The 27,992-nt window shown below is 40.2% G+C and overlaps 2 protein-coding genes across 4 annotated transcripts; one reads left to right on the top strand and one right to left on the bottom strand.

Moving 5' to 3' along the window:
- The first annotated feature begins 149 nt into the window (after nucleotides 1-149).
- Nucleotides 150-11,357, top strand: LOC101718193 (histone H3.3A-like). 3 transcript variants are annotated; one of them, XR_015452336.1, is made up of 3 exons: nucleotides 150-2,185; nucleotides 4,354-4,472; nucleotides 11,022-11,357. XR_015452336.1 is itself a non-coding variant. In XM_013072413.3 (3 exons), exon 3 carries the CDS (start codon nucleotides 4,876-4,878, stop codon nucleotides 5,284-5,286), a length of 411 nt encoding a protein of 136 aa, XP_012927867.1. In that variant the 5' UTR covers nucleotides 150-2,185; nucleotides 4,354-4,472; nucleotides 4,763-4,875; the 3' UTR covers nucleotides 5,287-5,876. The 3 variants fall into 3 exon arrangements, 1 of the variants encoding a protein (XP_012927867.1); XR_015452337.1 differs by having other exon boundaries at nucleotides 11,010-11,357; XM_013072413.3 differs by lacking the exon at nucleotides 11,022-11,357 and adding an exon at nucleotides 4,763-5,876.
- Erp27 (endoplasmic reticulum protein 27) lies at nucleotides 10,886-27,937 on the bottom strand. The gene is given in 7 exon segments (XM_004845918.3): nucleotides 10,886-10,951; nucleotides 10,953-11,201; nucleotides 12,603-12,728; nucleotides 16,389-16,505; nucleotides 24,723-24,860; nucleotides 26,594-26,694; nucleotides 27,064-27,937. Coding segments are annotated over 7 exon segments (1,047 nt in total). The 5' UTR covers nucleotides 27,314-27,937.
- Between the last annotated feature and the right edge of the window lie 55 nt (nucleotides 27,938-27,992).

Below are 27,992 nucleotides of genomic sequence, written 5' to 3'. Positions count from 1 at the left end.
AGAAGTAGATTAAGGCCGAGTTGGCCTTCACTAAATCAGTTCTTTTTGTTTTGGAGAGACGATACAGAAGTAACGTCTGCCCTAGTGTCCAGGGCATGAATTAGTAAGTCCATTGGTTTTGCCCTTTTTTTTTTTGGTGGTACCAGGGATTGAACTTAGGATGGACGTTGGGCTTGCAAGGCAGGCACGGTGCCACTGAGTTAAATCCCCGGCCCTGCCCTTCTTTTTCTTCAATTTTCAAAGCTCAAAATTTTGGCTAGAAGGAAACCTTGTGGCTATTTTCCCCATCACTTTATTTTGTGTGGAGGAAACTGAGTCTCAGAGGTTTGGATTAAAACAATATATCACTAACTTGCTAAACAGTAACTGTGAGTGGGGAGATTCCATTTTGGTTCCTATGCACTGGACAATGAAGAACAGCTCAGTATGGATTAAGTTCTTTATTAACTGGTAGGCTCTGGGGATTATCCAGCTTCTCCTCTCATTCTTCACCATTTTAGGCTGCCTTCAGGAGTTCTTCGGCATCTAGGCATGAGTGGGTGTGTGCTTGTGGAGTGTGTATTCAGGGGAGTATCGCCTGGGCCAAAGTCAATGTGTATTTTTATATTTCAGAATATTTTCCATTCCTTATCTCATTTTATTCCTACTATATGCTTGTGAGGAGAGAGAAGGTTAATTTTAACTCTATTTCATATGTAAGAAAAATGAGGCACTGTGTTGTTCCCTAGCTGATATACTATTTAGTGGGAAAGTCAGAGTTAGAATCCAAATGGCTTCCCTTTTGTTTCAGTTTTCTTTATAGCAGGCCACATTCTCCCATCAACCCCCTTCATCTATATGAATTAGAGAAGTTGTACAGTAAATGAGTACTGAAAGGGACACATGTGTCTATGTTTATTGTTACCAAAGATGCTTCTAGTTAATTTGTTTTAACATATTGAGCTTATTTTGGGAAGATATGTGGCTCTCAGAAATACAACAGCTCCTTCTTTTCTAGACCCTGTTATTTTAAAATGTAACTCTACATGCTAAAGAGAGAGATTCTTTTCCCAGGTCTTTTTGCGATGAAAAAGGACTGAGGTATATGCCAAAGAATAAAACTAGAGCCCTGTCTCTCACCAGACGTAAATATCAAACCTAAATGTACCAGATTTAAGTGTAAGACCTTAAACTATGAAACCTTTAGAAAAAACATAGGGGAAATGCTTCAGGACATTGGCCTGGGAAATATTTTTTTGAATATGATCATAAAAGCCTAAGGCAACAAAGCCAAAATTGATAAATGGAGTTATATCAAACTAAACACTTCTGTACCATAAATGAAACAATAAACAGAGCAAGAGTCCACAGATAAAGAACTTTCAAAGTATATATGTGAAAAAGGGTTGACATCCAGAATTTCTAAGGAACTCAAACAACTCAATAGCAAAAAACTCAAATAATCCTTTTGTTTTTAGTACCAGGGATTGAAGTCAGGACCTTTTACTTGCCAGGCAGGTGCGGCACCACTGAGCTACATCCCCAGGGCCCTCAAATAATCCAATTTAAAAATGGGTTAAAGATCTGAACAGACATTTCTTAAAAGAAGAAATACAAATAGTCAACAGATATACGAAAAATACTCATATTACTAACCATTGGGAAAATGCAAATTAAAACCACAAGATACCCTCGCACCCCAATTAGAATGGTTATTATATAGATTTAAAAAACCCAAAAAGCAGAAAAGGGGAACTGTCAAACGCTGTTGGTGGGAATATAAATTAGTGCAGCCATTATGGGAAATTATTTACAGGTTCCTCAAAGACTAACAATAAAATTACTGTATGATCCAGCAATCTCACTCCTGGGTATGTATGGTAAGGAAAGGAAACTCTGTGTCAGAGATACCTACACTCCCTTATTCACGGGGCACTGTTTACAGTAGCCAGCATATAGAATCAATCTAAATGTCCATCAGCAGATGAATGGATAAAGAACATACATATATGCACAATGGAATATTATTCAGTCATAAAGTGGATGGGATCCTGTCATTTGTGACATCACAGGTGGACCCGGAGGACCTGATGTTAAGTAGAATGAAGCAGATTTAGAAAGACAACACTTCAACATGCCACTCGTATGTGGAATGTAAAAAAGGTGATCTCATAGAACTTGAGAAGAGTGTTTACCAGAAACTGAGGCAAGTAGCAGGAGGAGGGAAGGGGAAGGGGAGGCAGAGAGGTTGGTCAGTGGGTACTACCCTACAGCTAAGTAGGAGCGAGAAGTTCTGGTGTTCTATGCACAGTAGGGCGAATATAGTTAATGCATTATATATTTCAAAAAAGCTGTAATATAGGGTTTTGGATGTACTCTCCCTAAAGAAATGATCTAAATTTAAGGTGCTAGATATGCTAGTTACCCTGATGTGATTATTATCCAATGTACCCATGAATCAAAAATCACACTGAGGGCTGGGGATGCAGCTCAGTGGTAAATTACTTGCCTTGCATCACAAAGCCCTGGGTTCTATCCCTGTTATTCCCCCATCACATTGTATCTCATTAATATGTACAATTATTTTCTCAATGAAAAAGCACTCCGTCTCTGACTCTTCTGATGCATGCTTTATTGAGATAGATTATAAAAGTCTAGATGTCCTAAATAAACAAAGCTTCATGATCTTCAAGTGCTAGGCAGAGAAATAACTGGTGAAGGCAATACTGCTGGGAAAAATGATTATTCTTAGGAGATTTCTCTAGTCCCTTGAAATTTCTTCCTTTTCATCCAACTGTAACCACTTTGGTCTAATCTTAGAGGCTCAATCTCTCTATAGAAAAAAATAATGAAACTCTGTTATCTTGAAGGATTTTTGCATATCTGTTGATTTAAGGGGTGTGTTCCTTCCAGTAACACGGTCAGGAATTTGTAAAGGACCATGAAAAATTAATATCAGCTCCACAAATGAAAAACAAAACAGCCTTTGCTGTGGTTTGGGTTCTATTCTGGTTTTGGTGACTAAGAACTGTAACTAATGTTGGGCTCCTTCCAAATATGTCCTTTTTGATAGTTATCACAGCTTTCCTCATTCATTTATTAGTTACCTAATGACAATGTGCTTTTAAGTTAGTCCTAAAATTTCTATCTCTGCTTCTAAGTTGAAAACATTTTACTTAAAGCAGGACATTTTGAGCACCATTGGAAAATGTGTTTTGTGACTTGAGCTATTTGAAAATGGCTATGCTAAGATACCAAGTTGTAATTAGAATCACACAGTTTGGGAAACATTGAATTCTCCCTAAAAAAGCTTGGAAGAACTTGAATATTCTGTAATTTGGCAAATTGGAAAATAAGAAGACAGAAGAACTAGAGGGTCATAAGCCAATGATAGTTCTTAAACCATAGCCTTAGTAAACAGTCATCTTAACAGTTGGTCTGGTTGCAAAATTATATCCATGCTTACCCTTACTTGCTGTCATTCTTTTCCAAATACAAGTGGGGCAAAACAGAGCAATGGTTCTCTGACCCTTTGACTCTCGCCTTACAAGTCAACATCACATTATTGGTCACTACCATTCTTGAGTTTCACAATCATGTAAATACCTTACCACAAACCACGCTGCTCTTCCATGTACACCTAATATTTCCACTTGTTGGCTCACTTAGCCTCTTTCCTCTTGTAGCTCTGGTATACTATTAGTGGCATTAAGGGAAAAAAAAAACCATGAGGAGTGAATAGAATGAGTCAATGCAAGAGAGACTGCAGGTCTGAGGAATTAGATCATGGGTAATTATTTCTCATTCCCACTCTGGTATGTTTCTCATAGTGTGGAAGAGGGAAAGATACATGGGTTGCAAAGGCATACCCTTTGGGACCAGTATGATTCTGGTGAACATGGTGTAAAGGGTAGAGATTGCAGGAGAAGGCCAGAAATTTCAATGGTCTGTTCAATGTGTATCTATTTCCCTCCAGAAACTTCCTTTTATGCTTAGCCCTGATATTACCACTCAACTTGCCTGAACCTTTGCTCTATGTGGAGTGACACCCTAGGAAGGGGTGGAGATGGAGGAAGAAGTAGGGATAGTCCACAAGTATGTGGGGAAGTAGGAAGGAATGCAGCACAGAGTGGGTAATTATTAGCAAGAAGTAGGACCCGCTCAAGGTGGCGAGGAGCAAGATGTGGAGACAGGAAGGTAAGGCACTGGTAAATCTGGACGTATAGGGAAGAGAGATTTAACCAAAAATATGATAGGCTCCAAGACATTTAATTACTATAAATAAGCATTATGCCCACATTTAGAATTAAATCTAAGATCAGTTTTTGTTAACTTACAATTTTCTGTTTAAATCTTTTCTTTCTCTTCATTAAGGATATGTTATCATCATCAAAATATTTGAATATGTAAATATATGAGAAATTCAAGCCATTCCTCAAATTCCCAGTGAACTTCATATTGGTACCACACTGGGGAATCAGATGCCTGGGAAGGTAAGAGAGTGAAGTCAACATTATGTTTTCTGGGATTTTATCTTTTTCCTGTGGTAGGTCATCAATAAATGCTTGATGAAGAAATAAATGAGCATGAGAACAAATATTCTTGTATTGCCCTTGGAAAACTGCTCTAAACCCTTTCATAAGGACAATAGAGATATTTGTTCGCCTCCAACCTCAACTCCGGTGAGGCTGCTCTTTTTTTTTTTTTTTTTTTCCTAAAATACCCTCATCCTTTCCTTATTCTTTTGCAATGCATTTTTCCTATGGGTTGTCCTCATCAAAAGATCAATGCTGAAGTTTGTTCCCAGCCGCCGTGCCATTGCTCTCTAACACCAGAGCTGCCTCTAGCTCACCGAGCTCCAGCCGAAGGAGAAGGGGGTAAGGAGGCCCCTGTACCATGGCTCGTACAAAGCACACCGCCCACAAATCCACTGGTGGTAAAGCGCCCAGGAAACAACTGGCTACAAAAGCTGCTCTTAAGAGTGCGCCCTCTACTGGAGGGGTGAAGAAACCTCATTGTTACAGGCTGGCTACTGTGGCACTCCGTGAAATTAGACGTTATCAGAAGTCCACTGAACTTCTGATTCTCAAACTCCCTTTCCAGCTTCTGGTGAGAGAAATTGCTCAGGACTTCAAAACAGATCTGCGCTTTCAGAGTGCAGCTATTGGTGCTTTGCAGGAGGCAACTGAGGCCTATCTGGTTGGCCTATTTGAAGATACCAGCCTGTGTGCCATCCATGCCAAACGTGTAACAATTATGCCAAAAGATATCCAGCTAGCACACTGCATACGTGGAGAACATGCTTAAGAGTCCATTATGGTGGGAAGCATTTCATTCTCAAAAAAATTTTTTTCTCTTCTTCCTGTTATTGGTAGTTCTGAATGTTAGATTTTTTTTTCCCCATGGGATCAAAAGGTACCTAAGTACATGATTGCGAGTAAAATAGGAAAATAGGGGACAGAATCAGGTATTGGAAGTTTTTCCATTTTCATTTGTGTGTGAATTTTTAATATTAATGTTGGGATGTAAAGCATTAATGCAAGTCAAAATATTTCAGTGAACAAGTTTCAGCAGTTCAACTTTGTAACAATTCTAAATAAACCTGTTAATTTTTCTTGACAATGCTAGGATTTGGATTTTTTAAAAACAAATAAATTTCTTATTGTCAACTAAATGTTGTTTGTAGCTGGACAATGCTAGGATTTGGATTTTTTAAAAACAAGTAAATTTCTTATTGATGCCAACTAAATGGTGTTTGTAGCATTTTTACCATACAGTGGATTCCATCTAGTCACTATACTTTTCTGAGTTGTCTTACATGCTAGTACATGTTTTTAATTATTTATTTATTTTTTGTACCGGGGATCAAACATGGGACCTTGTGCTTTCGAGGCAGGCACCGGAACCACTGAGTTAAATCCCCTGCTGCTAGTACATGTTTTTAATGTTGTCTGTCTTTCTGTGCTGTTCCTGTAAGTTTGTTATTAAAGTACATTAAACTGTAAAAAAAAAAAAAAAAAAAGATCAATGCTCAGTATAAAAGCCCAGCCCCAATTCTCCGATTTGGCACAATTTGGATATCTCAGCACCAGCACCCCAATGGGATAATCTGAGCCATGACTGGCTGACATAGCCCAACTTCTGCCCTATCCGACTTCCTTTATTTCTCACAGGTCCCATGAGTACTCTTCAACAAACGTCCTGCCAGGGAATTTAGCCTCATCATCCTCTTCCTGGGAAACACCACCTGTTTGTTATTTTTAAAATCCTTAGTTTACCACAGCTTGAATTATGTTAGATATAGTCTAGGTTTTATTCCTTAAGCCTAGGTTAATGCTGTTTCACCATATTCAGACCAGGAGGCCTAATGTGGAAATTGAACCTGCTGTTAAGACTTAGTGCAATGATTTAAACAGTTCAGTTCCACACACCTTTTTATATCGTGGGGAAGTAGCTTGCCCTTCACTTTTCTCTTACCCACTCTCTAACATGACTCAGCTTTTAAGCCCACAGAAACAGCGGCCTGTGGTTCCAGGACAGGAAGAAAAGAATGACCTAACTTGGAGATAATTTGAAGGAAGGTGAATCTCTTTCAGATATACAGGGATGTGATTTTAAAATTTATTTCTTGGGTTTCTAAAGTATCAAAACTCAAAATATTTTGGTGTCTAACTTCTTCCTTTTCTATTCTCTGTGTCTTTCCACGTAAAGGTTCCACCATCAGGAGCCACAGTCAGATCCATCCCACTTCTTGTCTTATTTTTCTTAGCTTAGAAAACAAGATACTTTTAGAAAGGTGAAATAAATAGGACTGGCTTCGAATTCAATGGTGAAGTAAGGTTTGTTCACGGTGAGCTTCTCCCCTTTTGGGGTGGACTTACCATGGTGGCTCCTCCAGCCCCAACTCTGGGGCCTCCTCAGTCCACTCTCCTCAGCAGCTTATCTCGTCTTCTTTGTCTGCTTTTCTCTGTCATGCTGCCTCAATCCGTGACCCAGAATTAGCCTGGTCACTTCAGCTTTCCACTGCAAATGACGGCTCTGCTTTTCAGCTCATGGGCCATGCCAAGTTTTCTCTCTCAGGAGGCAACACTGCTTGGCACTCATAGTTTGTTAATAAGTGCTTAGATGAATGAGTATATGAACACATGAGTGCTTTTTCATAATACACCACTTAGAGCCTATCCTACCCTCTCTATACCCGAAGTGTATGTATTAACAGGGGCCTGAGGAGGGCAGACTCCTTTGCAGCAGGACCCAGCCAGGTGAGTCTGCAAAGGGAACCTATTGTAAGTAGGTGTTAGCATCCTGTGTGTCTGATGCTTTGACATCCAGTTTCCAGAGGTAGTAAACAACTCACTATCTGTTAGCACATCTTGTATATGTACACCAGCCGTAGCCCAACTTCCTCCCTCGCTGGACTCTTACAGGGTTCTCACATCCTGGGCCACCTGCCCTGATCACTCCAGGCCAGATTTCAGGAAACTAAAGACAGCACCTGTGCCTGAGACCCTAAAGAATTATTCAAAGCAGCCAGTCCTAAACTTGCTATCCTGCCTTGCCCATTCTTTCCCATGGAAACCACAGTGAAGACACTTGTCAGCATTGCATTTCCCACTACTCCAGCTGCCTCCTGGCTGGTCCTGGGGCTTCCCACTTGACCTTGTGTGGCCTGGCTTCCTCCTTCCTCTAGAGAACTAGATGACAAATGATCTTGTCAATGGAATTGTTTCCTGACATCTTGGCCTCATTATCCAAGTAACAATCAAAGCTACATTTTAAGACAGTTAGCTCAATTACTTCTCCAGGCTAGCTGTGAGGCCCCTGTGTTAATTCATTTGAGAAAGGCCCTGAAAGAGGCCTATCCTTTTCCCTAAGTTCTGACAACTGCATAAAAGACAATTACACAGAGAAGGCAATGTTATATTATTTTTTAAAAGTAATAATGAAACTACTTAATATGTATCACTACCTGGTTATTTCAAACAGTCTTATGAATTATTGTACTTGTATTTGAACTGAAATTCAAAGATAGAAAGTGCTGTTCTCAAGGTCTTTGAGCCATATACATGTAAGAAGTAAGACTCAAACCCAAACTTTACTGTCATCCCTTTGAGTCCTACCCTGGTTACATGCCTATCATAGTCTTTCAAATCTTCCAACATCTTTTCCTGGTTTTTTCTTAAATTTTTATAACAGGACCACTTTCTTCGTACTTGAAAGAAAAGGGAAGGCAGCCTTGCCAATGGGAACCAATGAACAATGCCATGATGAAAAATAGAAGAGATGTCTTGAAATATCCCAACAATAGTAGGCCTTGGAGTGGGGACACTTCCAGTAAAATAACTGACAAATTAACCCAGTATTGAACAAAACATAGTTCATGGATACTACTAAAGTTTGGAGTCCTACTACTGTAAGCAAAACAGAGGAAAAGTGGGAAAGAGGGAGATGAGGAAAACAAGTGAGTCAAGAGATTTAGTAATACACTTAATACATGATGAGAATGGAGGAAAGACTGGATTAAGGACTTAAGAGCAGTCAGCAAGTTGTTGAAGATGCCCTTTGGGGATGGTGACTGGCAGCTGCCAGGAATTTCCAGGGAAGGAAGAAGAAACAGCTTGCAGGGCTGGAGGACCTCAGCTGGGTATTAGGAGCAACTCCCGACTGTCTGTCAAGGACTCCGGTTTATAGGACCACAGGGAGCCTTCTGGGATGCGCCTGTCCTAGGAATATATTTTGGCTGTTGGGATGACTTTATGCAGCCCTGGGATGGACCAGATGACCCCTGGGCTCCTCGGCTGGCACAGTACCGGAGGCATGCCACACTCTGCTGCTTTGACAGCCCATTGGCAGCAGCCGATTCCCCGCCCAGGGCTGTGGCATTTTCCCCAAGGAAAGGAACAACCAAGCCTTTCACTCTCTGTTCCTCACTTGGCCTGGCCCTGAGGTGCACATCTGTGGTTTCTCAGCTCTTTGGCACTTAGGCACTTTCCTTCAGAGCCAAGGGACGCCTGGGAACAAGGTAGCGTCTGTGTGTGGACAGTAAGAGCTTGTGAGCCAGAGATTCTCAGCCAAACTCTCTCTGCATCCCACACGAGTTGGATTGCACACCTCACTTGCAACAGTCCATGCTTCAGTCAGCCCAAGGCTGCCCCAGCGCCGGGTACCGTCCCACCCCCCATACCCCAAACTTTTATGCAATTGATTTCCTAGCTTCTTGGCCACATTTGCGCCAATCCCCACACAGCTGGTTCCCACCCACCACCCATCCCACCCACAGAGTGAACAGGAACACATCAGCGGCTTATGCCGATCCTGAGCAGGGAGTACTGAGGACGAGGTGCACACAGCTCACTTAGGCAGCTGGATATTTACAAAAGGTCTGGCCCGCAAAGAGATGCCAGGCTTTTCCTATAACATTGTGGACTTCTATTTATTGTGTGGGTTGTCGATTTACATGGGGAATTGGAAATGCTTAACAAGCATACAGATTTTACACGGTCAGTCTGTTTCTGCCAAGTTAAGAAAGTTGGAGACATCGTTTAATTTCTGGTGAAAGAAACAATTTCAGAAAGCTGTTTAAAGCCACCTTTCTGTTCTTGACCCTGAGTCAGAGAAGGATCTGTGCTTATGAAGGAAGGTAGAGTTTCTGTCCTTAGATAACCCCAAACAAGCACAAGCTACGTTGTATAAAGCACATACAGTCCACCCACAAACTCATCATTAAGGACACATCAGAACCATCTCTCTCTAGGAATGCCTCTCCTCCATAGAGTTTTCAAAGTCCACATCCAAAAAGGAAGACTGCACAGTATGAATGCACAATAGGAAGAGTATAGAAAATTGCAAAACAAAAACAATGAAATTTTAAGGAACAAAATATCTCTGTCCCTCCCTCCCTCCCTCCCTCCCTCCCTCCCTCCCTCCCTCCCTCCCTCTCCTCTGCGTGTGTGGTTGGAAGGCCTGGTGATCCTCTTTGTTTAGTATCTCTGAGGCTTGAATTTTCCCTTTTTTGTTGGTACTGGGGATCGAACTCAGGTCCTAGCACTTGCGCAGCAGGCGACGAAACCACTGAGCTAAATGCCCGGCCTGAATTTCCCCTTTTTTATTCAACATAAAGCAGATATGCAGTAATAAGCTGAAACATCAAGGAGAAGTCAGAGTTCCTCCTTTGGAGTTTTTTCTTCTGATTTGTGATTTTCTTCCTGGAAAACAAAATAACACTGATAGTGAGATTTGGAATCCATTTTTGTTTTTAAACTTATAAAACTGAACCATGTGATTTCTCCTGGAAGTCCTAAATTCATCTTCAATTTTTATTGCATGAACTCTTTTATATGGGATTTGATTTGTTTCCCATTATATCTTGAACCAAATGGCAAAATCTTAATCCAGTTCCTTTGAGTAGCCAAGATGTTAAGATTTAGATTTAGAACATCCACGAAAGTTTCTTGCATCTGGAGGTGGGTTTTTGGATTGTGGGGTGGTGACTGGATTCTCATCAGTGGATTAACCGATTGATAAGTGCAGGGCTGAATGTGTTGTAAGGAGGTGGGATGCAGCTGGAGGTTTGCCACTGCGGATGTGACCTAAAAGGGTGTGTGTGTTCTTGGCCCAAGCTCTGCCCTTCTCTTTCTGCTTTCTGGCTGTCATGGGTTGAGCAGCTGCTTCCTTCCACTGTGTGCTCTCACCATGCTACTCTGTTCGGGAATGAACCAGCCGCAGAGTGAAGGCTGTGAAAACCATTAGCCAAACTAAACCTCCTGTCCTCTAGGCTGTGGACGTCAGGTATTGTGTCTCATCAACAAGAAAGTGACTAAGACACAAGACTTTTCCAGAAATGATTTTCTAGCTCTGTTCTCATAACCATATGTTCACACGCATCTTGACCCTGACTACCATATCCTCATATCCTTGTGCTATTAATCAAATTCAGTAGAGCCCAAAGAACTATTTAACAAGAAATTAAAGAGGCAGAGAGAGGAGCAAAAGGCAACTTGTTTTTCTTGTATTCTCACACTTACCAACAGTTTCCCTTTCAGGAATCCATCACAAAAGTTTTGCACCCGTTCTACTGTAACTTCCGCTATGGGCAGCGCTTCCCACTTGTCGTCCAGAGTTCGGTAAATAGCCAAAGCTGGCAGCTGAGACATCTTTAGTTTGAAATACGATATCACATTTCTGTTTTCCTTTATCCCGCTGTCCACCAGAACAAAAAGAATCTGCATTTGGAGAAGTTTGAAAGCCAAAGATTTAGCTGAGGTCCTGGGGATAAAGAGCTACCTTGTAATTGTTGCAGTTTCCACTGACTGAATTTATGGTCTCTGCCTCATAATTTAAATGTCAATTTTGTTAAAATAAAGCTTTTTATTATTTGGCATTGGCTTTGGTACTCCTTTTGGTCAGATTTATTTAATTTTAAGAACTTAGAATTTAGTGATTATCTAAGAGAGGAAGTATAGCCTAATGGTTAAAAGCAGAGAACTATAGAAGTTTTACATTGTATTTCTGGAACTTTCAAGCTGTGTGACTGTGGCCATGTTACTCAGCCTCTCTGAATGTCAGTTTTTTCATTAGCAAATAGACTTTTTCTGAGGCAGATTAAATGAGGTATGCACTTAATAATTTTAGTATAGTTTATACATATAGTAAAAGTTTAATAAGTGTTAACTATTTCACAGGTATGTTTCAAGATCTTGAGATAGACAGTAGTGACATGTATGATATGTATTTGATATTATTTATGATATATATGCATGTTTATGATATATCTATTATATATGTTTCTTTGTTTCTATGCATACATACTTACATTGTAATCAAAAGAGCAATTATAATAACATACTGTAATAAATGTTATTTAATATTTATGGATTATTTCTAGAATTTTCTGTTTAATATTTTCAGATCATTGTTGATCACAAATAACTGAAACCATAGGATCTATGGGTAAAGGGGGACTACTGTATGTTATTAAGTCAAAAGTTCTATCCCCAGTAGAAATCTTTATAATATTCTAGGCAGAGGATTATGTCCACGCAATAGTACTGAATACTTTGAGTGTTGAAAACCAATCTTCAAAAAAGGCAGCTTATTTTACGATCAGATTGCTCTCATCAGTAGAAAGTTTATATTTCAATGCACCAGACACGACGTTGTTGAAGTTTTGCTGTTTCAGGAACAGAAAACAAAACTTTGCAAAGGAGAGAAGGGAAAAGAATAAATATTCATTGCATATCTGGTAGGCACCAGGTACTCGATAGGTGTTTATATGAGAAATAAACCCTGACATATGTTCCAAACGACAAGATATCATGGCAAGGAGTGAACAAATCATGAGCAATAGGTGATCTTATTTTCAGTATCCTCGTGTCTTTATTTTCTTATTACCTATCAACACAGAAAAAAATAATAGTCAACCAACATGGGAAGATTTTATATAGGCCTTCAGTAGCACAAAACACAACATTTTTAATTTCAAAAAATATGACTTGTTCTGTCCAGTTCTTTCTTTGTTATCTCATGACCATACTTGATTCTTCACTTATCTCTTCCCTGGCTCCACTTTCTTCCTAGTACCCAGGTCTTATGAACTGAATAAACCCCTCCCATTCCCAGCTCACCTTTCTGAGGAAGAGTTTGGCTGCCTCCCGGTAAAGACGCATGCTCTCCTTATACTCTGGGGAAGCCTTGTTCATCATCAGAAGAAGGTGAATCTCAACCATGGCATTAAATAGGCCATACACAGTCTGGTAAATTGAAATGTGTTATAGTGGAGTCAGGAGGAAAGAGGGAAGTACAAAGAGAGAGAGGGTAGAGAGGGAGAGGGAGAGACAGAGAAAGAGAGACAGACAGAGAGAGACAGAGAAAGAGAGAGAGAGAGAGAGAGAGAGAGAGACAGAGAGAGAGAGAGAGAGGAAGAGAGAGAGAGAATGTGAGTGATAATCTAACAAATAGACTGAAGCAGACCACAGCAACACAAAATGGAACTAGCCTCTGAGAAGGCTGTCAAAGTTTCCTCATCTGGTTTTCATGCACAGGTATAGATCTGTTGTTTACACACACATTTTATAGAGCTGGACTGAGTATCCAAGAGGGTATTATAGAACTGGTAGGGTATGACTTCCAAGGTTAAATGAGTCCCTCACTCTGGGGAAAGTCAGCCCCAGTGTAGGGCTATCAAGCAGGGCTATGAACAGTTCACATGGCCACAGCTACACCAACCTCCCAGCCACATGAGTGAGCATTCTTGGCAGCAGATCCTCCGGTTCCTGCAGCCCTGACCAATGGCTGCAGCCTCTCTAGAGATGCTAGACCAGAAACATCCAGCCAGACCACTCCCAGATGGTCCACCCATAGATGCTGCATGAGATAGTCAATGTTTACTATTTTAAGCTGCTAACTTTTGGAACAATCTGTTACATAGCAATAGATAATGCATATACCATGAAACATATGAGTCATTTTTTCAACTCTTTATGTTGCAAGACTAGTCAGAGAGAGACACTTAAAATGTGGCCTTTGACTACATATGATTCTAGCATACTTGTTGAGTGTTTATTACATGCAAAGCACTGTTTCTGGCTATATATATTCAATAGTGAATCGAACCCTCAAGGTTCTGGTTTTTCAAAGGAGGAAATTGAGGCACAGATAGAATGTGACTATCACAGTTACATAAATGGTGGACTAGGTAGTCAGGTGCCAGAATCCAAGCTCTTGATCACAAATAGGGTGTCTGGTGTGACTGATGTCAATCCTGGATGTGCTGATACAGTCTACCTCAGCTCAGCAGGAAGGTGAGCTCTTCAGGAAACCAGAGCCCTGTTCCCTCTTTGCTAATGAGAGCTGGGACTCGCTGTGCAGTTGACACCAATTTAGAATTGTGGGATAGCCACAAGCCAGAGAAAAGGGAGGAGAGAAAAGGTGAAACTATGGCACTGGTCCCCTCCCATTCACTTTCATGAAACTATGCTGCAAATCTATTGTAAGAAAATCCCATTACTTTCAATCTCTCCTTCTGAATACAGAAAGCACACTGTACAATCTGTATGTACACAGGAAGGGAGAATATGGTGGATATTGACCACTGGCTCCCAGAGAGCATTTCTAAGCTAATGCATATCACTAGGCTTTCAGGAGAGTGAGGCTGGAAGTAGCTGGGTAGGGTTCTCCCTGAAGCCATGTGCTATTCTGCAGAGATTTGACAGCCCCACTGGCTTTGTGGAACCATGATGCAGACAAAGAAGGCCCAATGGGTCTTTCCCTAAGTATGTCTCCTAAAAGTTTAAGATTTTTCATTTTGGAGACTGGATAATTGACTTGTGTTGTACTAGATCCTGCTACTTAGAGTGTTCCTCTAAGCTCCTAAAACAGAGATGGAACATAATTCTTAGGAAGAGTCAAGAGATAAAAACTAAGAGGTGAAGAGGTGCCTTAGCAGAGTTGCCTTAGCAGAAGGGATCAAATAGCAGATTAGTTTAATCCTGATAGATCCAGCCGGATTTTTCATCTTGAAGCCAAGTCTTGAGTGCGTACACTGAAAGTTCGTGGCAGGCCAAGTGCATAGTTGTGATTTTCTGCAAACCTCTGCACCAGCAGCAGATGAGAAATAGCTGTAGCAGAATGGATCACTATCCAAATGAGAAAACTATTACTCCTAAAAAACTAAATTCACAATAAAAGTTAAACTTACTTCTCTAAAGAAATTGTTACCTAATTGCCTCTTGATATGATTTACCATCACTATTAATGTGAAACTTTATAGAGCTACATTGTTGTTGTGTAAGATGACAGCTGGACCAAGACAAAGAGCTCAGGAGGGTCCTTGCCCTGTCTCTGTGGCCTGTAGGATCCCAGTATAGGAGGACCGGTTACCCCGGGACAATAAAATCTTTTCTGGGTTCACTGCACTCTGGACAGCTCAGGAGACACAGTGACCAGAATGACAATGGTCTAGGCAAAGAATGCTGCCTTGATTATTGCTGCCAGGATGGTGGGTTTGTGCATGTGTGTGTATGTGCATGTGTGTATGCATGTGTGTGTGTGTGTGTGTGAGAGAGAGAGAGAGAGATAGAGAGAGAGATCTGATCAAAGTGTAAATGAAGCTACCACTCTACAGAGATTAAAAAAATGGTCTAAGAAATGGACAGGAATTTAGTGAACAGGAAAAGGTGTGTTTTCTTTCTTCAGTTGAAAGCTGTATGAAGTATAGAAAAAGCAGAGCAAGCAGGAGAAAGTGCAGAGGCTATCTCTGAAGCCCAAATTGCTAGCCATGCTGCCTTGGGAAAGTTCCTGAGCTTTTCTGAACTCCCATTTCCTCTACTGTGAAATGCAAATAGACAAGATAGGCTAACTGTCATCAGCCTAATGTTGTGCTTCAAATTATGCTTTTTCTGTTTTCTCAATACGTGACCTTGAATGATGTCACTGGGGCCTTGAATGTTTTCTATAAAATGGGCATAATAATTTCCTCTCTGCAATCTAAAACACATCAGTGTGAGGGTTAAATGAGAAATGAATATCAAAAGGCTTTGTACGTTCTGAAAACAAGTGCCATGCATGTTCAGTACTTTTATCAGAGGATGCACAGTATTGCTGAGCTTCACTAGAAATTGATACACCATCACTCTATGCTCATGCACAGGAAAATAAAAGGCAGAATTAGAAGTTTATTCTATAAGTTATAGAGTATTAGAAAGCTAGAGACAACCTGGACAGGTGGACCAACACCTTCGCCCATATCCCATAGCGTGCAACAACAGAGAAAGACAGACCTGGACCAAAGACTGAGGTACCATGAAGGTTTAGGCACATGCTAGTCAAGGAGTGGCCTGCACATGGTGTTACTGGTCCAGAAGGTGATATACTCAGAAAACAAGAATAGATGTTTAGAAACTTTTGTAGAAAATGTACAAAGCTGTGACATACTAATATGTGATAAGTGGGTTTTATGTTTTTAATTTCATTTGTGTAGCAATTTACTTTTATTGTATTTTGTAAAAGTATTAGTCACTGAAGCTTGGCGGGGAGAGTGGGCCTTTAATACTGATTGCAATCTAGTTTGAGAAATGGTTTAGAGCTGCTCAGGCCAAGGTGGCTTTTCCTGAGCAGTTCCAGGAAGGAAATTAAGAATCGGTCCCCTTCACTTTGCATTTTGACTCGGTTTCTTGTTGTGTGGCAGGTCATTTAACTGCTTGACTGTTTCTTTGTTGAGTAGTTACAAGCCCACCAATCTTGAAGGGCTGTAGTAAGAAAGGTAATGTAAAGAGCATACTAGGTTTCAATGAAGACAGTTACTATCACTTATCACAGGACCAGTGTCTGGGAGGAGAGGATCTCTACTATGAAGATAAGTACCCTCCCTGACATATGGAATTCAGGGGCTGGCACCAGGGACTACTGTTTACCATGGAGTTGTACTCGGTCACCAAGCGGAGGCTGTGGATCGTAATGAAACGGCTTAATTTGGTAGCATCCATGCTTTCAATCTCTTCGCCTTCTAACTTCAGCTGTTCATTATCCACCTAGTAACACACAAAAGGATAAAATTGCCATTGTTTGTTTTTTTCAATAATTGACAAATGTTGTTAGCTCATCATGTGTGACAGGAACTGGGAAAAGCTCCAAAGAGAGAAAAGTAAATGAAGAATATTCCCTGCCCTTGAGGGGATTTGTCTTTTAGGGATTATTTTTATGTAATACAATTACTAATATATTGAATTATGCATTTTTCCATTGGGTTCTGCCTGTTTCAAATTTGTTTTCTGCATTTCTGGCCCACTTTTGAATTGGCTGAGTACTTTATATCATTCCTCTTTCCCCTACCTTTTTGTCTGAGAAAGTTACACAAGCTTTAATTATTTCCTTATGGATTACTGGCATGTGTTATATAATATATATTTTTCAGAATCTAATATTAATTGACAATTTCACTCTCCTTTTGGACATTAGGAAATTCAAATACAGTTTGTTTTCTTCTAACTCTATTCCTTATTCTTACAGGTGATTATTATTTTTTTCCTTTATTTCTAAATCTTACAAGACATTATTATTATTGCTCTATAGTTAGCTTACACTTTCATTTATGAACATATTGACATTTTAGCTTCTACTTGGGATTATTTTTTTCTCACCGTGTGGAGAGCATCTTTCATTATTTCCTTTAGTATGAATTAGCTCTGTTAAATGACAAGTTTTCTCAGTTTGGTTGAGATATTTCAACTTTAGTTTTAAAGGTTGTTTTTGCTGATGATAGAATGCTAAGTTGGCTATTTTCTTTCAGAGTATGAAAGACATAATGATTTTTGTTCTGCATTCTAGTGTTTTTATTGAGAGGTCAGCTGTGACCCTTATTGCTGTCCCTTTGTGGTTACTTTGAAGGTAATTGTCTCTTTTCTTTGACTTCCTTTAAGGTTTGTTCTTCTTTTGATTTCCAGGCAATATAGTAGGACATGGCTAGGCATGGATCATACATATCACATATGCATATGTAGTTGTATACGTGTAGGTATGTGCTTACTTTTTCATGATCACCGTACTCCAAAGCCTGAAATTTGCACTGTGTTGCAGCTCTTGTCTTTGGGTTTCATCCCTGTCTTTAGGTATAGCTACTTAGGACCCAGAGGTGGCATGAAAGGTATTTTACTGGATTTAGGTTTTAGAACAACCTTTCCATCACACTCAGTGCCATAGCCTGGATCTGGATCAGTCCCAAAGGCCTGTGTGTTGAAGGTTTGGTTGTCAGCCTGCAGGACTATTGGGAGATGGTGGGACTTCAGGAAGTGAGGCCTTGTAGAAGGAAGCTGGGCCACTGGAGATGTGGCCTTGAGGGGATATTGGCATCTTCTAACCATTTTTCTCTTCCCTTTCCAGCTGCCATGAGGTGAGCAGCTTTGCTACACCATGCATGCCCTGCCATAGTGTATTGCTTTGCTATAGGCCCCAAAGCAACAGACCAACTGTCCATGGACTGAACCATCTGAAGCCTCTTTTGTATTCATTATCTCAGGTATTTTGTCACAGAAAATTGACTAATACACTCTGATATGTTAAAAGATAGAGCCTCATAATCTCAATCATTCTTGAGGAAGCCATTCCCCTCTCTCATTTTAGGCATGCTCACAAAGATAAGATACAGCCTTATCACCCATTGCAACTGTTCCTACAGATAAAATCATTGAGGCTAACTCCTGAACAGTTTTGAGATCCTTGGACACCTCCTTAACCCATTCCCCTCTCCTTTGCAGTGTCTCATAGGCTTGACCCAATCAACTCTTGCCTTGGATCAGAATCACAGTTTTATCCCAAGAAACTTCCCCCGGTAGACCCAGAAAGTTAGAGGTAAAGCTCATTTTAGTTTGTGTAGGAGAGAATTCTGGCCAAGGGAAATCCGAGTCACTAAGCAGTAAGAATCTGAGATTGCTCCTTAGTTATCCCACGATGACCCCTACTATCTATTTTTCACTTCTTTTCTTCAAGATGGCCTTCTGTTGGGTTAATAAAAGGCAATATGAACATCTGAAAAGCTCAATGTACTCCTTGTGGTTAATTTTATTAATTCTAGATAAATCGAGTCTTTCTCTCATGATCCATTTGTTTAAGAATTATTTGTTGAGCGTCTACTGTATTTTCGGCACTGAGACACAGAAGTGCTGACCTTTCCTTACACGACAATTTAAGTGCTCTTTATTTTAGGACTCTTTTACCCAATTTAAATTTATGAAATAAATGCCGAGGCACAGAAAATATTTGTATTTCTAAAACAGAATTTTGAAGAAAAGAATCATGCAAACCACAGAATATTTTAAAATGTGAAATCCCTTTTGTATATGTAATTGTTTTAAAAGTCACAAAGTACTATTAGAAAACTTAAGAAAGAAATATAAAAACAAGAGAAAGTCTTAGGCAGCATCCTCGCCTGATTTTATAGTCCCTGTCATCCCAAATCAATAAGAATGAGTAGGGAAATAAGTGGACACTCAAAAAAGTTGATATTTGTGGCTCTTCTGGGTCTGTACTGCAGCTCCCTCATACTTTAGGCTTTGCTATTGCAGCCACCAAAATTATCACTATTACAATCACAGTCAGGTCTGTTTAATGTGGAATGTGTCTAAGAACTTCCTGATTAGGAACTCTTAGGCCTGGAGCCTGCGCCTCAGCTGACTTAGCTGTGCACTAGGCCAGTGACCTCCTCCTTCTCCCCTTTCCGGGCAACTCCTCGAACTTCCCAGAACAGGCAGTGCTGGAAGTGCCAGGGACTCTAGGTGTTTCTGCACTTAGAGTACTGGGAGGCAGAGGTTGGGAAGCCGAGATAACATTCCCTAAGAAGCAAAAGAGCTTTAATAAAAACCACTCTTCTGCGATCTCTAGCTTGGTGTGCTTCTTTTAGTAAAATATGTGTGATTATTTCAATATTCTTTAAACTAATAAATTCTAGAATGTTTCTGTGCAGGGTTCCTGGAAGCAGCATTTGAACAGGAAATCTGCCTTCTGTGAAGAGAATTATTTGCATAAGGCATTGGAAAGAAAATCTGACCCTGAAACCAAGAGTTGGGAACATTTTTTAAAAATATACTTTTCGAGTATTTGGCAAGAATTATGTTAAAATATCTTGCTATTTTCCTACCCAAGGAAAGAGACATCAGAAAATGAGCAGAAACAGTAAACTGGAAGATTGCCACTTTATAGTTTCCAGAGAGTTAGCTGAAGTGGATTGGTTTGTTTTTGATAGTGTATCAGACCAAGACAATTAATCCCTCCCTTTCTGCTCTTTACTGTGCGAACAGTATTTCTTTGAATTCCTATGGATTTCTCTAACACCCCAGCTTTTCAGAAAGTGTGTTAAAAATGATGTTAGTTTACATTATAGTTCTTGTTTTTTTCAAATATTTTATTAGTACTGTATATGTTTGTAGTACATAGTGATTACATTCATTGTGGGGAGTTGGTACATATAGATAACAAATCTCAATTCTTTAGTTATAATACTAAATATTTTGTATGGGACTGAAATATCATTTGTTAAACAACTGCCTTTCCCAGGGTTTGTTTTTAAAAAGTTGATCAGGTTAACATATATTTGGTAAATATACAATTTAGAAAAAAATGATTTAATAGTTTGATATAGATATAGCTTATTTTGTTTCTTAGCAGTTTGTTTGCATATGGGAAGTTCCCTCCAATTCTCTTTGTCTGGTAAGTGAATTTCTTATAATAAACACCCAATAAATAATGGTAAAAGAAATAAACAATGACCTACTGTGTTTCCACTGTTGTCCTACTGAGTCAAAGTTAGGCTAAGCTAATTTTATTTCTAAGTGACTGAGAGGCCCAAAACATGGCAAACAGTCAATACTTGAAAGTCCATTTTAGGACAGGTTCGTAATTCCTTCCCCCAGGGATTGCATTCCCCCTAGGGCAACAAAATGAGTGCAGTGGGAGAATGTGATGGTGAGGTCCCCCTGGTGTCACACTCAGAGACAAGCGTGTCCTCCACCAACCAAGCTGTCCTGCAAAACTTAAGCTTGTTGCCTGTGTTGTATTTAAAATCTTCTGAAAATATTTATATAAGTCAGGCTTTGCTACTTTTGGAGAATGATATATTTCATAAATACAGCATTTGATGGCCTTTTGTTTCTTAACCAGTTCAAGCATCCAGTAATACTATGTCATTATTTTTTTTCAATTAATCATTATTTCAGCTTATCTCTAAATGTGTTCTTACAGTTGCAAATCTCGTAAGTCTAAGTTTCAAAATTTTTTATCAAAATATATAATGCTTTCATTACATCTTGAGATATAATCCTGGGGTTTGATCAATTAATGCCAGGAGGGATAAGGGAAATGCTTTAGGAGATAGTGGTTTAAAAGAAAAGATTGGCTTTAGAATAAGGGATGTTAAAGTAGATAGAATCTAATGTAAGAATAAAGGTTTTCTTTAGTGCTAAGTCCTCTGGAAAGCCACTCTCATACAGAAGAAAAGGTATGTTGGAGGTCAATAATGCTGGGTATGGAATCCAACTTTGATTCTTTCATAGCTATAAAACTGGACAGCTAGGTTGATCTCATGGAACATTATTTTCTCTATTGAAAATTCAGGGATAGTAATAATTTCATCAGATTCTTGGGGGAATTATAATAATGTCTACCATAAATTAGGCAAGTGCACACATGCACACACACACACACACACACACACACACACACAAATGTAACAAACTATGGATCTAAGGAAAAAGAAGATACCAGAAACTTTGCACTACATTCATGTTTCCCAATACAAAAATAGAATAGTCTTGGTTGTTCTACCCTTTCTAAAAAAAAGTTATTCTAAATTCTTGAATAATAATCCTATTAAAATATGTACTAGTCTTTTGAAAGTGTAAACTGGGAAAAAAATGTTTATCTAGAAGCTGGCATGACCTAAATCGAGGCTCTCCCAGCCCTGCCAAAGGAAGTGGCCCAAGAACCAGGGTGTTTGTTTTTTGGTATGGCACGTAAACAAGCGTGTCCACCGAGGTCCCAGAAGTTCACTCAGGGTTGCTCTGTCATTAGCTGTAAATAAAGAACAGAAGCTAAGGAAGAGGGAAGAGTCCTGAGAAGCCATCAACAAGGCTTTATAAAGAATAAATTATAAGAAGAGCGAATGCTCCCATTAAAGATTGCTAAGCCTGAAAAGATGTTGGAAGTAAGCCCTTGTTGATCTTCCCCATGTGTGTAACTTGCTAGTACTAAGATTTTAAATCAACCTCCAAAAGATCTATTAACTAGAAACTGGGAAAGAAGTACCTGTGAACCTGTAGCCAATGGGGAATCTTGGACTGAAGCATAACTACCCATGGTGCAACAGAAACATGAGAGGCATTAGTCTGACCTTCGCTGTCTGTCCCAGAACATTTCACAGAAAGGCTTGATTTGATCCTATTGCTCAATAGCGAAAATGCAAGCCTGTACTACTGTGCAGGTGGGAAACGACTGCTGAATGTTGCTCTTGCACCCTCAGACATGTCTTGGGGGATGAGCTCAGGTTCCCAAACACTCTCTGGTGGCTTCTCGGTGCCAGAGACATCTCACGGACCCATGGATTACAAAGATCAATAAGCTCTGCTTCCTGACCTTTGAGAGCTCATGGTCTAAGGAGTAATAAGCAAGAAAGACTCATAAATATATCATATGCACTATAAAGTGGTAAAGGAAAGGAGAGAGTGGACGTGTAGAGGGATGCTTAGGTCAGTTGCGGGATTTCAGTGAAACATTCTGGAGGATACGATGCCTTGAATGATTCACTGAAATGTGTATGAGAAGTTAGCTGGGTGAGGCTGGGTAACAAGGGGTCTTAGAAGGTACAAATGGCATTCTAGGCAGAAGGAACAGCTTGGAAAGTCATGTAACTGGATGATCAAAATTTTACAGGTGCTTATTTAGAGGGTAAAGCTCAGGGAAGAAGCTGGCTGGGAAACAGACTAGAAAATCAGGTGGTGGCCTGGTCCTAAAAGACTACATGTAATATTAAATATCTTGTTTTTGATCCTGTAAGTAATGGGAAATATTGAGGAAGTTAAAGAGAGAAGTGTCATGGACAAATTTCTACCTTATCTACATGATAGGATACCACTCTAGAAAATGGACCTGAAATACTAAAAGGAAATCAGTTAAGAAGCCATTGGAATTGCTTATGTTAATGATATTCAGAGTGTAAATGGGAAGTGAGTAGAAAGAGTAAAGGAGTATTGATTCAAGATAGGAGGTACAATTGGCAAAAACAAAAGACTGAATAAACATAGCCATTCAATAAAATAGAGAATAGTGCATTAGATGGAGGAATGATTTAGCAGGTGCAGACAATAAATTCACTAAGAGAGCTTATGATGGCATAACAATGGTTATATCCAGTAAACATCTGAATCTTTCGAGAAATCTAGGCTATAGATAAAATACTCCAAATCCTTAACAGTCAAATATGAGAAAGAATTACATTGCTTAAAGACAATACATTCATCCATAAATTGATTCTTTCACATATTATTTCTCAAAAAATGCCACATGATCACCAGTTCCCAGTGCGACTCCATGGCAGGCACTATTCTAAGGTCTGAAGTCACAACCACCACAGAACCTGCCTGCCTAGAGCAATGCATGCACCAGGCAGCTGAGAAAGAGTGGGTCTCACAGAGACTATGAGGGCGAGAGGAGGATCAGGAAAAGCAGGCTTCTAGAATTCAAGAGAAGAGAGCATATTACAGACAATATCAACCAACACAGGCAAATCTGGCAGAACTGTTGAGTAAAATAAGACTATGTAGGGTTCTTTGGGCCTGCAATGCAGGAGCTATGCTGCACAGAATGAAGGTACTTTTAGTGGAGCAGTGGGGCATAACTTAGGTAGCAGTGTCCAGCTTAAAGAACTTTGAAACACTGAGTGGAATGTACATGGAAAAGAAGTTTGGATGAGAAGTAACAGAGAAAGAAAGGATGAAAGCCATAGGCAGGGAAGGTCATTCAATCCAGAAATCATAAAAACTCTGTCCTTTGCTCCTTTTCTCATTCTCAGTGTACTCTTCACATCATTACTTGAATAATCCATCAGCAATTAAAACTCAACAATCACTGAAGCATCAGTAATCCCTATTTCTGCACATGTGATCAACATATCCAGATAGCATGACTTTAACATTTACCCCCGTTCCATAATTTTGACCTCGAATACTTGCTAGTCGTCTAATTTATCTAATTATCTAAACCTTAATCTACTTTTTCTTTAATTTCTATTGCTGCTTCTTCAATCTATACACCTAATACATTTCAGATGGTTTATTTTATCTGTCTTATAAAATCTGTATCTTCCCTGGTCTTTTTTCCTAATAATCCATCCTACCCATTGTTTCCAAAGTAACCTGCTAAAGCACAGTCTTGTTCATGTTATTTCCCTAATTTACAGGTTTTGGGGCCTTCCCAGTGCCTCTTGAACTAAGTAGAAACCCCATTATGACATTATTCAAATTTTTCCACAATATAGTTCTAATCAAGCATTTTGTCTTATATCCCTTTTCTCCTAACACATCCAAATTAGCCTGTTCATTGACTTCTAACTAAATATAAATTTTTCCCCCTTGTCCATGAATTATCCTTCACAGTGTCCAAATTTTATCTTTACTTCCAAATTCAGTTGTCTCCTTCATATTTGTTACAATTCCCACACGTTATCTTTTGACTCCTGTAAAGTTTATTTACAGAGATGCTATTTGTATTATAGATGCCTGTATATTATATACACAATCTCTACTATACTTTGAGATCTATGAGAGCAGAAGTATCTAAGGTATTTATATATAAGTATCCTGCATAGAGCAAATAGAAGTTGTCTAACAAATGCTTGATAAACATAAGCCAACTCCCTAGAATATAAAAATATAAAATTGTAGAGTTTAAAATGGCCTTAGAGATGATAAAGTCGAACCTCTTATAGGTGAAGGAGTTGAAGCTAAAACATGCTGCATGATTTGCCCAATATCTTTCATAAGATATTGGGAGTCCCATCTCCAGCTCTCAGTTCAGTCCTCTTTCCACTTCATCACCACACCTGTTTGGGAAAACCCAAGGTGAGTCATCATCCTTGTCAACCGTGTCCCTGAATTGGGCCCTGGCATCAGTGTCAAAGATGTAAAATTCTTTCCAGTCGCACAAGTGTAAGAGTCCGTAACTGAAGGGAAACAGAGAAGCCTCCAGCTTCCCACCCGACTTACCAGGCGAAAGAGGCCAATAGTGTTCCCAGTGATGTTGTAGTGGGTCAGAACGTCAGAATCATTGCTGATTCCAAATGACACATCTGGGAATTGCTGCACCATGCTATGGAATACGGACACTATTGGTATTTCTAAATCCTGGAAGCAAGAGAGGGAAAAAAGGAAATCACAGAGGTTATTTTGGAGGAGAGAGGAGGAGAATAGGGAAGAGATATACATGGACACATACCAGAAATCATGGGTTTGATTTAGCAGCTAGTGAAACAACATTACTCTTAAGAATGCAGGCTAAATCTGCAGTTGTGTTTTTGAATTTTTCAAGCAGTAGAGTTAATAGGGTACTACCAAAATCGTGGCTGGGCCAATCATAGAGCATGAAGTCTACCAGTAGCTGGAGAGGCCTCAAAATCAAACTTGGGTGCACTATCACGGATGTATTTGAAGAGGCAAATGTTATGGCAACAATTTGTAGAAGAAAGAGGAAATATAAAAATAAGAAATAGATGTTGTCAAATAGCCAGAAAGGAAAAAAAAGGGAAGAGTGAAAAATTACAGTCGGAGCTTAGGAAATTTCATGAACAAGGATTTGTGCAAGATGTGGATGAACAGTGCCCCTCTTCCAAAGAGCTTATTGTTCTTCATCCAAATCTGCAACCAGGCCTGAAGTTAGAGAGCAGAGAACCCACTTCCGGGTGATGATTCCTGCCCTTCCACAGAGACTGTCATCATTTTGGCTACTGTAACAGGACATTTGCCTGCAACTCCAGGCACTAAATGCACATATTCTTCCCTGCGTCTCCTTGGGCTACCTGTGAAAGGAGAAAAGAGGATGGCCAGCCTTGCATCCGGGGTCAAATAGAGGAAGATGGTGCCTTGTTCTTCTGAAAGGGTGAGTGCCTTTCATTAGAGGGTATGGGCCTTTGTGAAATAGAGCTTCCTCCTTTGCAGTCCCCTCTTTCAAATGGCATCGCTCAGGGGTCCAATGCTGGCACCTGGTGGCCACTTAAGGCACTGCACACTTCTTCTTCCAGCCTGTCTTTCTGAGCAGGACCACTTTCATTTATAGCTGAGATCTCTTATCACAGCAAAATGTGCTCCTCATCTTCCCCTCTCACTTGCATCTCATTGCACATATTTCCAGCTCTGTAGATAGAATCAGCAGGGTGCCGGCAAGTTGGAATTAATGAATGAGACAGACAAGAGGTGTACAGTGAAAGGAAGGGCTGGATCAGCTGAGAGAACTGCCAGGTGCTGCCCCGGGAAAGGGAGGAGAATCCTGGAATGAAGGCCTCTCCTCCATGCTGTCACTATCACTCAGCCAGGCAGCTAGTCCAGCTGATGGGGGTTAATCCTTCAATATAAAAAGTCATCTCTCTCTCTTTTTAAAAAATTTTTTTCAGAAAAGGAAAAGGAAAGAATGGAGGACTACCTATTTGGGGAAAGGTTTTAGTGGTAAGTACTGACTAATGCTTGTGGGTTTTGGCGTACCATACAAAAAGCATTATCTGGATCCTAAAATATGTGTTTACTCTGGCTCCTACTTCCTTATAGGGTGTTATGAGAGTACAGACTGAGGACATTTAGGGCAATGGTAGGGTTTGATGATAGCTTTCTTTCTGCAGATACTGTCTTGGCTTCAAAGTATCCATAGGTAAGGAGACAGAGGCAGCAGGCTCAGAGCTCTTGGAGCAAGTAAGGCAAAGACATAACGCTGAGATGGAATGCTTTGAGGTTAAGAAGTTTCAGTTGAAACTCAGAGCCTCCTCGCTTCTAATGCAGCAGCATCTGGGCAACAGCCCAGAAAGATGGCTCCCTTGAGGTAGGGCATGCTTGCCTCATGGAGGCATAGCCAGTAGAATGTCGGCACAAACCTGGAAGAAGCCTATGATGGCCACCTCAACAGCAGCGACAAAGTCCATGGCAGCCGGGACATCTGTGAGCCACACCAGTTCCTGGGCAGCACTGGGACCATCTGGACAGAGGGGAAGGGGCTATCAGGGCACTGAGCAGAGGAGCAGCAGCTTTAAGTACTGAGGACATCTCGTGTGCCTTTTCTCTCCAGACCAAACCCAAGCATATCATAGTTTCTGGGTGTGCTGTTATAATTCCAAAGCTTTGTGGTTAGGATTTTATTGGCATATGGAAGGTGACCTCACCTAATTGTCTCTCACTGAAAGACGCCATTAGACTTGTCTCCTCTCTTCAAGGCAACACACATATTTAGTATTTTCTAGAAAATATTCCAGGTTTAGAAGGAAAGTACCCAGAGTACTATCACATTCCCCTCCCTTCTCCTAACAAAACTTTTACTTTACGGGCAGCATGTGCTTTTTTCTTTTACCTGAGGGTTCTTCAGCCTCCGCAGCAACTTCTGGGGCCAGTCCACAGGTGAGAAGAAATATGAGAAATGGGCATCTGAATTGGATGGCTTCCACTGTCATTTCCTTGCACCAGCTCTGGACTTCTATGCTTTGTGGTATGGATTCGGGGCAGCACACTCTGTGTGCTGTGGGGATACTAGTCACAGCTCTGGGAACGTCACAGCTGGCTCTGGGGGGAGGCTTCGAGTTTTGAGATAAAACACGGAGCATAGTGACAGGGCCTCAGTACATAGCCAATCAAAAAGAAGTCAGAATGATCCATTTAAATTTTAAAACATACTCTATGCCAGGTCCTGACTTAGGCACTAGGAATACAAAGGTAACTGTGGTCTGATATGGCCGTTTCCAGTTTAGCTTGTTAATGGGAAAGATAGATGTACAAACCAGGCATTTCAACATAAGATGAAAAGTGATAAAGCACAGAAAAATCCATAGAGTGAATGAATTTTACCCTATGCATAAATAAGATTTTGCCAGGTAACATGTGGAAAGGGGGTTTCGTGTGTGAAGAGCAAACCACAAGGATGCAAATATAATGTGACAGAGTTGTTAGTGATTGAGAATTATGAAGAGGGAGGGAATGATAAATATGGGTGGGAAGATATGCCAGGGTCAGCTTGAAAGGCCTTTTATATGGTAAATAAGCAGAGGAGCATCAACTTCATTCTGTTGGTGAAGAGACCAGAAGAGAGACATTTGATCTGACCACAAGTGACCATGTGAAATCCAAGATGAGATTCCACAGGTTGGGATAGACAGGTCTCGAGATTGGGAGAAACTGCCATAAGAAAATATCTTGAAAGAAATTAAATTTAAATTTTTACTACCTGTATTCTAAACATCACCCACTGCATATGCCAATCTATTCCCAAGCGTGTCAAGGTCCCCT

Source organism: Heterocephalus glaber, unplaced genomic scaffold, assembly GCF_053883595.1.
Source record: "Heterocephalus glaber isolate CG9 unplaced genomic scaffold, H.glaber_assembly_v1.0 deba00001444, whole genome shotgun sequence".
NCBI classification, from domain to species: Eukaryota; Metazoa; Chordata; class Mammalia; order Rodentia; family Bathyergidae; genus Heterocephalus; species Heterocephalus glaber.
Note: the sequence above shows the minus strand (reverse complement) of the source record. Positions and strands in the feature narration are given on the sequence as shown.

Coding starts and splice junctions, on each gene's coding strand:
- LOC101718193 (XM_013072413.3), top strand. CDS start 4,876: ATGGCTCGTACAAAGCACACCGCCCACAAATCCACTGGTGGTAAAGCG.